The sequence below is a fragment of the Babylonia areolata genome, chromosome 26, assembly GCF_041734735.1.
Source record: "Babylonia areolata isolate BAREFJ2019XMU chromosome 26, ASM4173473v1, whole genome shotgun sequence".
NCBI lineage: Eukaryota > Metazoa > Mollusca > Gastropoda > Neogastropoda > Buccinidae > Babylonia > Babylonia areolata.
The window spans coordinates 44,945,400-44,957,173 of NC_134901.1; the positions used below are offsets into that span (position 1 = coordinate 44,945,400).

Here is an 11,774-nt window from a genome sequence, read left to right on the forward strand (position 1 = left end):
GGTGTATTTTTTATTTGTTTGAATTAATACTTTTATTTATATAGGGCTCTAAAACCACCACACCAGATTGGCTTGATTGTAGCATGAAGGAAAAGCTAGGATACTTCTGCTCCTTATCCTATCACAAAGTGCCCTTTAGATAATAAAGAATAAAAAATTGTATATATATATATGAAAGAAAGAAACACCAGCAACACAAGATTCACTTCATGTTCGTGAGCCTACTGGTGAGCCCATGGCCTGATGTGCTGACATGTTTTTCAAACCTGGTTTTGACAAGGAAACACGCACACACATACACACACACAGACACACACACACACGTAACTCTTTACCATCACTTCGACACCCACACCCCTACTTAACACCACACATACACAAATGCATGCACATACATGCATGCACACACACAAGAAGTGCACATGCTATCTCCAACCCTGTCTTGTCCCTTGAGCCATTACGCAACAAAAACATTCATCTCCATTACAACCATGAAGTACGCTCAAACACGTGTGTGGCCTGTGATTCTCAGTACGTTGGTACTTTTGCACATGGCTGTATTGCATGGGTCGCTCGATCATTGGGCTTTCCACTCTTACACACTGTGTGTGTGTGTGTGTGTGTGTGGTCATGAGTTGAAGGAATAGAAGTGGCCCCATCCCTCTTTCTCTATATCTCTCTTTCTCTGCCCTCACGCACTGGCACCACACATGCACACTCACAAACACGTGAGCATGTACATATGCACATATATGCCGATCTCTCCATCCCACTCTCTTTCCGTCTCTCCCCAACACCTCTCTGTACCTCATTGCTTGGTCTACTCAGTCCAAATGTCCTGTGTGCTACTCAAATGGAAAGGGACAGGTATTGTCAATAAAGTATCCAGGTCAATTTGATACAACCACTTATGACCCAAATCGCCACAGACAGGACAATCACAATCACCTTCATCCTTTTCATGCACTTCATAACATTCTCTCTCTCTCTCTCTCTCTCTCTCTCTCTCTCTCTCTCCATCTCTCTCACACATACATACACACCTCTTTCCTTATACCAAAGCCAATACTTGTATCCCTTCTCCCTCCTCCCCACCTTTTATATGGACAGCATTGGAATATCAGAAGGGATAGATTTAGAGATGATATGGTGAGGAGAGTGAAAGTCCTGTTCTGCTGAAGGGTCGGACACATGAAAGGGCAGTGTGAAAAGTCCCATTTTCATGGCAACTACCATGTAGATGAAACAACTGTTGGCACCACCTCCCCTCTATGGAGCTATGCCCCAACTTTGGTTTCTGCTTTCCTCACTGCCTTCTTGTGTCAGTGTTACCCCTCACCATCCTCTCTAACTCACACATCCACGCAGTATGAAAGCCGAAACACACACACACATGCACGCACGCGTGCACACACATACATATGTGTATATGTATGTATATAACTACAACAAATGTTATAGATATATTAAGATTGCTTTTTCATTTTTTCTAGATTGCCAATTTATCTATGTCTTCAGGCTTCCAGACAGAAGGCCATGTTAGCTTTCAGATCTTTGGCCAATAGGAAACTGTTCTTCACTTTGTATGCATGTGTGCAAGTTAAATTTTTTTTTTTTTTTTTAATGAAGAGCAGTGAAACACTGACGATTCCTACACGGTTCATTGGGTTGCAAAAACTTTTTCTTCAGGGGTGGGGTGGGGAGGGTGTCAGTTTCACTGAGGGGCTTTCAGTTTCGGTCCCTCTCGCGTCCCTGTACATATGATTTATATAGTCTCCCAGAACCTGCTGACAGTTAGCATGGATTGTTGGATTTCAACATGCTTGCATCTTATTCGAACCACAAACAAGCCCGCAGATATAGACTATGTCAGTATCTTTAAAAAAAAGTTGTTGTAAAAAAAAAATGTAGTGCACCAGTTTATTGATCTTGGAACCACAGACCCTTCGCATTGAAGCCAAGATACTATCTACTGAAGTACTGCTGCGATCTTAACGTCATGACCTCTGTTGGGAAGATTTTGACCCTTCATCACACCCTTACAACACCTTGAGACTTAACGATATTAGGCAGTATTGCTATTGACACACAGCGCTGTAAAACACGGTGGTATTTGGCTCAGAGCACCAATGAACACTTTGACTTGGGAATTGAGATTGAATTTTGCGTTAGGTCCAAATGTGAGGAACAAAACCGTTTTGTTTTTGGTTTTTGTTTGTTTTGTTGGGGGTTTTTTGCGATACAATAGAATAAATTATACTGATCACACTTGTATAAAGTTTACCACTTTATATAGGGGGGCGGGAACATAATTACATTTTGATTTTTAATAATTATCATTCACACTTATGGCCGTGAGAGAGCACCTAACAGAGTCGCAAGGCCCTGCACAAAGATGAGAATGGCACACAGCGCTTTTGGCCCATGGCGCTAATGACACTTAGCTCCAGTGCCGGATATTACCTGATCAGTACAGGAGTCTGTAAGGTGGACATGGGGAAGTCAGGCAGACAGGTGATAACAGGCACTGCTGAAAAGAGCCAGCTCTACTGACCAGCGTTTGACACGGTCTTCCACTGACCTCTGTTTCCAGTGACCTTCTGTGGCAGAGGGTACAGAGCCAGATGAACTGGATGCAACATCGGTCGGAACAAATCATGTCACTTTCCTCAGTGTGCACACACACACACACACACACACACACACACAACACACACAACACAAACAAACAGAGAGAGAGAGAGATACACTGACACACACACACACACACACACACACACACACACACACACACAGACTCCTTGCTCTGGTTTTGTGTGATGCGTCAGTCAGAAAATCAACTTTCCCCAATGTGCCAGACACACAAAAATAACCAAGCGCGCACACACGCGCGCGCATGCACACACACACACACAAACTTACACACATAATATATTGGCCAACAACGTAGGATATAAGTCACTCGGTGACAGGCAAATTGGCCTTGCTCTGGCCTTGTGTGATGCATTACAATGTCTCCAGAATGCATTATTCTAAGAAATTGATCAGCCTACTTCAGCTAGCTTGATGAAAAGCTAGGCAACATCATTTTCGGTCTTGGTTCCATAATTCCGTGTAAGTGTTCAAAATATATCATAAAACCAACTTGAAAAGAATGATAGGTCTCTTGAATTTTCGAGCTACTCTCTCGACGGGCGCAATCGCTGAGTTTAAGTGCTGGACTGTCAATCTGAGGGTCCCGGGTTCGAATCACGGTGACGGCGCCTGGTGGGTAAAGGGTGGAGATTTTTACGATCTCCCAGGTCAACATATATGCAGACCTGCTAGTGCCTGAACCCCCTTCGTGTGTATATGCAAGCAGAAGATCAAATACGCACGTTAAAGATCCTGTAATCCATGTCAGCGTTCAGTGGGTTATGGAAACAAGAACATACCCAGCATGCACACCCCCGAAAACGAAGTATGGCTGCTTACATGGCGGGGTAAAAACGGTCATACACGTAAAAGCCCACTCGTGTGCATACGAGTGAACGCAGAAGAAGAAGAGCTACTCTTTCTGTCTCTCTCTCTCTATCTCTCTGTGCCGCTTTCCTGGGTGTAAAATATATGTTGCCATATAAACTGTAAAAAAAAACCCACTGAACAGCCGGGGTAGGCAGAAGGGGGAGTCAGTCAGCTGAGGGGGAGTCGGTCAGAAGGGGGAGTCGGTCAGCTGAGGGGGAGTCGGTCAGCTGAGGGGGAGTCGGTCAGAAGGGGGAGTCGGTCAGAAGGGGGAGTCGGTCAGCTGAGGGGGAGTCGGTCAGAAGGGGGAGTCGGTCAGCTGAGGGGGGTCAGTCAGAAGGGGGAGTCAGTCAGAAGGGGGAATCAGTCGGGGGGGGGGGGGGGGGGGGGAGTCGTTCAGAAGGGGGAGTCGGTCAGAGGGGGGAGTCAGTCAGCTGAGGGGGGGAATCAGTCAGCTGAGGGGGAGTCAGTCGGGGTGGGGTGGGGGTCAGAAGGGGGAGTCAGTCAGAAGGGGGGGGGGGGGCAGAAGGGGGAGTCAGTCAGAAGGGGGAGTCAGTCAGAAGGGGGGGGGGTCAGAAGGGGGAGTCCGTCAGAAGGGGGAGTCAGTCAGAAGGGGGGGGGGGCAGAAGGGGGAGTCAGTCAGAAGGGGGAGTCCGTCAGAAGGGAGAGTCAGCTGAGGGGGCAAAGAGCTGAGACAAAAACCTATTTGCCTGAGGAATTTTATATAATAATTATTATTATTATCAGTTATAATTATATAGCGCTGAATCTTGTGCAGAGACAAATCAAAGCGCTTTCGCGCCAGTCATTCACACGCATGCATAACTCTTAACACTGGAGAAGCTGTAGACAAGGAAGAGGCAGGGAAGGGAGGCTATTTTGGGAAGAGGTGGGTTTTAAACTTGAACTGGAATCAGACGTTTGAGGCCTGTGAAGGCACGTTCGTCGTTCAACTGGATACAGTATACCAGCATGCGTGGCCTAATGATAGCATACTGGATCATAAATGCTTGGAGAGTTGGCCCAATGAGCGTCTAACCTAATCTTGAAAGATAACATGTTTGGGGCAGTCACAACACTGTCTGGCAAACCGTTCCATTTATTAACGACTCGCTCTGTAAAGAAGGAACTGCGCACTTTCAGTCTGCAATGTGATTTATTTAACATTAAACTATTGCCTCTTCTGTCTCTACTTACTGCAGGTGATAGTTCGGGATTTGTGGTCTTGTAGATTCTGTGTATGTATTTATAGCAATCGATCATATCTCCCCGCTGCCTCCTGTGTTCTAGACTAGGTAGCTAGCTATAAGCAAAGCGAGTCTTTCATGATAAGGCTTGTTCTTCAGATGACCAGTCAGTTTCGTTGCCCGTCGCTGGACGTCTTCCGTCCGCCTCTCTGCACAATGTTTTTGACTGCGGGTTCCAGACCGAATGCCCATATTCCAAAATGGGTCTAACCAGGGATTTGAACAATTGTATAAACAGATCTTCAGATAGGTAATCGAAGGAACGCCTGATTATACCAACCATCTTGTTAGCCTTTGCAGTAACTGTTGCCACATGCGTCTTAAAGTTCAGCTTGTTATCAATGTACACTCCCAGGTCTTTCACCACATCACTCTCAGCAAGTGCCAGGTTGTATTCCTCCCCGTTGTTGTTTTTCCCTTTCATGTAGTAAATCGCTTCCGATTTTCAGTTTCCTAGCTTCATTACACTGCATTTTTCTGGATGGAAGTGGAGGAGCCACTCTCTAGACCACTGCTGTAGGTTGTCGAGGTCATCTTGGAGGACTTGTGAAGCACCTACTTGGTCACTCTGTGTGAACAACTTTGTGTCGTCAGCAAACAATTTCACATTGCTCTTCACTTTACTAGGAAGGTCATTAATGTACAACAGGAAAAGCAGGGGTCCTAGAACACTACCCTGTGGGATACCGCTTGTGACGTCTGCCTGCTGTGATGTTGGTCCCATTCACAACCACCCTCTGCTTCCTTTGAGACAGAAAGTCCTGGATCCAGAGTGGTGGTGGTGGTGGTGTGTGTCCATCGAGATCGATGATGACCATCGTTGTCATCCAGCTGGGGGATGGGGGGAGGGTGGTGGTGGGGTGGGGGGGAGGATGCTCATGAATCTATCTGTGAATGCGCAGATGGCTGAATAGTCCAATCTGCGCACGAAATGTTCGCTGACAGTTGGGGCAGACAAAGACAGGCATACCATTGTCAGGGAGCTTGTTTGCCCGTGACTTTCTGGCCTGCCTCTTCTGAACAGCTGCAGCAGTCCTGTTGGCCTCGCACAACTTGGCGCCTTTGTGCACAGCAGCACGCCATTTGTCACGGTCCACTGCAGATTCTTCCCAGGAGTCAGGGTTGATATCAAACGCTTTCAGAGAGACTTTCAGAGTATCTCTGAAGCGCTTCTTCTGACCGTGTGATCTCTTCCCTTGTTGCAGCTCGCCATAGAAGAGTCTTTTGGGCAGCCGATGGTCTGGCATGCGCGCCACGTGGATGATGCTGGTGAAGATGCTGGGAAGGATCCAGAGTAATGCCCTGCCTGTTACTTCATGTGCGTGGATCTTAGAGACAAGTCTGCAATGCGGGACACTGTCAAACGCTTTCTGGTAATCCATATAAATAGCATCAATGGAGCCACCTCTATCTAGGGTTCTTGTCCAGCTGTCCAATACGTCAAACAATTGCGTAGCATACGAGCGTCCCTGAACAAAGCCATGTTGTTCTACATTGATCAGGTTGTTGGTCTTGAGATGGTCTATGAGCTGGTCCCCTACCAATGTCTCAAGAACTTTACAAAGAATGCATGTGAGACTCACAGGTCTGTAGTTGTTTGACAAGATCTTACTTCCCTTCTTAAAAATTGGAGTCACAAATGCTTCAGAGTCTTTCCATTCCTCTGGGAGCTTACCTTCTTCCATTGATTTCTGAAACAGTGTCGTTATTGGAACTACTAGGGCCCCCGTAGCTTCTGACAGAAGGAGGGGACTAATGCCATCTGGGCCTGGGGCTTTTCCTGACCAGACTTGAAAGAGCTGAGTGCGGAGACCTGACGAAGCGAAAGACCGGGAAGTTCATTCCAATTGCGAGGTCCACTGAGAGACAGAGAAAGAACGGCGGCCAACAGTTGAGTGTTTGAATCTGGGTATGCGTAAGCAGATTGGATCCGAAGCCGATCGCAGAGAGCGAGGTGGAGTGTAGAGGTGAAGGCAGCCACAGATAGGAAGGGGCAGATTTGTGAATACATTTGTAACATAGAGTGCTGATCTTGTACTTTATTCTGTGTGAGACAGGTAGCAACTGGAGATGTTGCAAAAGAGGGAGTAATGTGCTCAGATCTTTTCCTACTGAGAACGAGTCGGGCAGCAGAGTTTTGTATGTGTTGAAGGGACTGCATGAATGAAGCGGGCAAACCAGACAATAGAGTTACAGTAGTCAAGGCCAGAGAGAATGGGAGAAACGACAAGTAACACAGAGAAGACTGTAGCCAACCAGTAATTTTACGAAACAAAGAAAAATGAATTTACAGATATGTTAAATTTGCTTGAAGAAATCACAGAAAATATGCTCGACTTCCAATATCACTGTCTCTTGGTGGCGTTCATCTGCTTCGTGCGCTCGCGCCCTCATTTGTATTTATGTCGTAAAATAGTAGCAGTGGTGTGCTCTCTGTTGTTGCATCAGAGAAATAACTCAAATGATTGTTCTTTGTAAAGTATGTTAAATTCTACATCATTTCAATCATAGATTATAAAGTATGTTGAATTCTACATAATTTCAACTATAGATTATGATTTTAAGCATTTTTTTTTCTTTTTGCGACAGCCAAACGCCGATCTGCTGTTAATGCCCTTCGACAACTTCCGTACGTGTCCTGTGGAGGTGAGAGAGAAGTCAGCAACTCAAAATGTTGTCCGTACCGAAACCATCGTTTATCTATGCGGTGAATCAAGTTGTGGCAAACGCAGCGAAGCCAGTAGGAAAAGTGTCTCTCAACAATCTTGAGAAAATATTCGTCGCACCACAAAAACTCGCCCAAACCAGTTACTCTTTGTCAAAGTTGACCCCAACAGGAGCTGATCGTGTTTCGTATTCTCTCGGCTGTGAGTATAATTTTGTTTTCATGTACAAAGTTTTCATGTGTTCAACTCGTCTGTTTCACCTCTCTTAGTCTGGAAAGCCTTTATTATACATATTTATGTGTGTTGTGTTCAATTTTATGTCTTTTCATTCCAAGTGATATAAGCGTGTGTGTATGTGTGTGTGTGTGTGTTGGTGTTATAGTTGTTGTTCCAACATGTGTATGCCATATGTTCATCTGTGGATAAAAACTTGAAATACCCGGTTAGCTCTGCAGACTTCATCCGTGGACTATACACGTTCGTCAGGAACACATTCTTTGCCAAGGAAAAAGTAGAAGAAAGGAAAAGGAGAAAAAAGAGAAGAAAATCGCACCCATGAGTGAGTGAGTGTGTGTGTGTGTGTGTGTGTGTGTGTGTGTGTGTGTGTGTGTGTGTGTGACTATCACTGAGTATATTATTCATGAATGTGTATGTGCATCTGCTCAGTCTTGGGTAAAGTAATAGCTAATGTTTACAGCATTTACATGCATGTGTTTGTGTGTGTGTGTGTGTAGCTCCATCCCAGGTGCGCTTTGCCCACTCGGACGTTCAAATCCCTGACTTTTCTTACTATCGACGTGACGGAACCAAGGACAACCATGCTTCATCAGATCCTTCGTATGGTGGTCGCCGAGCCTTCACCTACATGGTGGTTGGAGGTAAGGCTATAGTCATATAATGATATATAGACGATGATTTTAAGAAAAAATATATTTAAAAATTGCAAGTTCCTTTTGAAGTATATCTGATGAAGTACCTTAAAGTATATATACATGTGTTAATGTAAGCAGTGCTATGCTGTAGGCCTGGAGACAGAAACTATAATTAGTTGGTAACAATCAAAAACATTTTCCACTCAGCTTAAGAATTTCAGGAGATTTTCTGTAATGCTTAAGATAAGGTGTGGGTAGTTTTACTGTATTCAACAGGGTGATTATTTGACATGATAGTGAAACTAAAAGTGAAAGTGGTTGTGATTCATTAATAATATAGAAAAAAAAAATCAACAACATGTATGCATCTTTTTTCTTTCTTTTTTTTTTTTTAAGTTCACGCACACATATATGTGTATATGTACACATTTATGAAACTAAGAATGCCTGGGTATTTTTCTCTGCCTCCTTTATTACACATATATATATATATTTCATCACTTATATCTATTCATATTTTACATATACATTTGCCAGGATGTTGTCTATCTCTTATGGGAGTGTGTGTAAAGTAGGCATACAATGATACATGTGTCTTTGCAGAGAGTGTCATCAGTATTTTAACTCTGCGCCCTGTTTCCTCATGTAAACTACATTGTATTCTCTCTCCACAGGGGGCTCTGTAGCTGGTGCCTATGCAGCAAAAACTGTGGTGAATGAGTTTGTTGCCAGCCTGTCTGCCACAGCTGATGTTTTGGCCATGGCCAAGATTGAGATTAAGCTGAGTGAGATCCCGGAAGGCAAGAACATGACCTTCAAGTGGCGTGGAAAGCCTTTGTTCGTGCGTCACCGCACAGCGGAGGAGATCGAGGCGGAGCAGGGGGTGGATGTCAGTCAGCTTCGGCACCAGGAGACGGATGCCGATCGTGTGAAGGATCCAAAGTGGTTGGTGCTGCTGGGAATCTGCACACATTTAGGTTGGTATGGCCGTCTTCATCAGTTTCTGTATGGATGTCTTTTTTTTGTTTTGATCACAAGGTCTTCGCTCCTTCTCTTACTTTCACCTGCACACATTTAGGTGTGTGTGGATGTCGTCATCAGTTTATGAATTGACATCTTTTTGAGATAACAAGGTCATCGCTCCTTCTATTTTCTAAACCTGCACACATTTATGTTTGTATGGACATCTTCATCAGTTTCTGTATGGACATCTTTTTTTGTTTATCACAAAGTCATCGCTCCTTCTCTTTTCTAAACCTGCACACATTTATGTTTGTATGGACGTCTTCATCAGTTTCTGTATGGATGTCTTGTGGGTTTTTTTTTATCACAAGGTCTTTGCTCCTTGTCTTTTCTTGGTCCAGTAGCAGTGGGCAGTAGTGGTATGGAACAAACTGCTCTTCTCAGTCTGTCATGTGGATACACCACCATTTAACTGTTCAGTTTGATAACAAAATCATCTTCTTCTTTTTCGTTCATGGGTTGCAACTCCCATGTTCACTCGTATGTACATGAGTGGGCTTTTACATGTATGACCGTTTTTACCCCACCTAATGTTAGTAATAACTAAATAAATCTCATAACTCACTTCATCCATTCTGCATACCATGTTAGTTTCTTGAACTTCTGCTCTGTGTGTGTGTGTGTGTATGTGTGTGTGTGTGTGTGTGTATGTGTGATATTACATAGGGGGTAAAAAAGGAGGGGTGGGAAGTGGGTTGGAAGGAGGTTGTGTGTGATGTAATGAACTGGATGTGTGTGTGTGTGTTTTCATGCTTGTATGTAGGTAGTATGCAGTACTTGAATCCATGTAAAACAGGTCAGTGTTAACCTTTATTGTAAAAACCACACATTCTTTGTCAATGTCAGGGAGGTGTGAGTGTCAGTTTGCATTATTATTTAGGTGTGTGTGTGTGTGTTGTAGCATTCACAGGTTGGTGTGCATAGGGTGTGTATGCATGCATTTGAGCTTGTTATAAAAGCTGCTTTTGGAAGTTGAACATCACCTACATAAGCAGTGAAAGGTAAAAATGGATTATATTGTTGACTGAGAGAGTTAAAAAATAAGAGAAGTATTGTCAGAAAAAGATTCCTGTATATGGATAAATATTTTTCTTTTGTACAAACAAAGTTACAAACTGATGACCCAGCCCAATCCAGTCCAGTTTCAGCTTCAACCACCTAGCCCCAACCGATTCCAGGAGCAGAGAGAAAAAAAACTTCATGGGAAGCAAGGATGGGTGGTGTGTTTCTTCTCTCTAACCAGCGTTTTTCATGACTCACTGTTGTATGTATACTTGGTCAACAGGGTGTGTCCCTCTGGCTAACGTTGGGGACTATGGCGGCTACTACTGCCCGTGTCACGGTTCTCACTACGACGCCTCTGGCAGAATCCGCAAGGGGCCAGCACCTCTCAACCTGGAGATACCAGAGTATTCCTTCCCTGAGGATGGTCTGCTGGTGGTGGGATAGGCACAGGCACTGGGTGACTAGTTTTCATGGGAAATAGATGACGTCTTGAAGCAAGTGGGAAGTGACAGTGTGGATTTGATTCTGGGACCCAGTGAGCTGCTGCACGCGGTATTTGACAGACTAGAAACAGGTTTTGAGAGTGAGTGTACCCGGTTCTTGTCTGCTTTATTTGTTTATTGATTTGTTTTGGGTTTTTTTTCACATTATATATTTACTTGAAATTAGTTTTCTTTTCTTAAAAGGGAAGGAATATGGATGAGGAGAGTAATGGTAGGTGAGTGCAGAATTGAGGTTTCTTTATCAGTTGTTTTGTATTCTGCTTTCTTGTGATTTTTATTTATTTATTTGTTATTTTAATCTAAACTGTACAGCTTTCTTAAATTTAAGCTTGAAAGTGATTGCTGTTATTCTTTTTTTCCTTTTTTTTTTTTTTTTTTTGTTGTCAGTTACCTTGTCATTCTCATTGTATAGAGAAAATAGGAGTAAGATGAAGATTAGTAATCTTAAGCAAACATTTGAATAGGTATTAGACACTAGGTTTTATGTGCCATGTCCGACACTAACTTGAAGAGGACAATAAAAGAAATAGATGAGTGATCATGGGACGTTTATATTGTGAAGACCCATCTTCATGGTGAACAAGCAGTTAAAATAAATAAAGCAAGCTGTTTTTATTCATGCTGAACCTGCCTCTGTACATATTTTTTGCGTGTGTTTGAGAGAGAAACAAATGTGTGTATGATAACTGTTTGAGAGATAGATGCATGACATGTGTCTGTGGTGGTAAAGATGTGTGTGAATGTCTTGAAGAATTTTGATATATAGTAGCAGTGTATTTTACATTTAGTCTACCTCTCACAAGTATTCATATTTGGAAAAGAAAAAGTATTCATGAAAATTTGTAATGAAGTGCACCAAGCTTTGAACACTGAAACACACGTACACTTGCTAACTTGCTAACACACACATATACACACACACTTGGATAGCCTTTAATTTTATTTGTGAATTGTAAG

General features: G+C 43.5%; 1 protein-coding gene across 1 annotated transcript; it reads left to right on the forward strand.

The window, feature by feature from the left end:
- The first annotated feature begins 7,346 nt into the window (after positions 1-7,346).
- Positions 7,347-11,443, forward strand: LOC143300469 (cytochrome b-c1 complex subunit Rieske, mitochondrial-like). Its single transcript, XM_076614175.1, has 4 exons — positions 7,347-7,615; positions 8,149-8,292; positions 8,961-9,263; positions 10,595-11,443. The coding sequence occupies exons 1-4, from the start codon at positions 7,420-7,422 to the stop codon at positions 10,756-10,758; spliced, it is 807 nt and encodes a 268-aa protein (XP_076470290.1). The 5' UTR covers positions 7,347-7,419; the 3' UTR covers positions 10,759-11,443.
- The last annotated feature ends 331 nt before the right edge of the window (positions 11,444-11,774 follow it).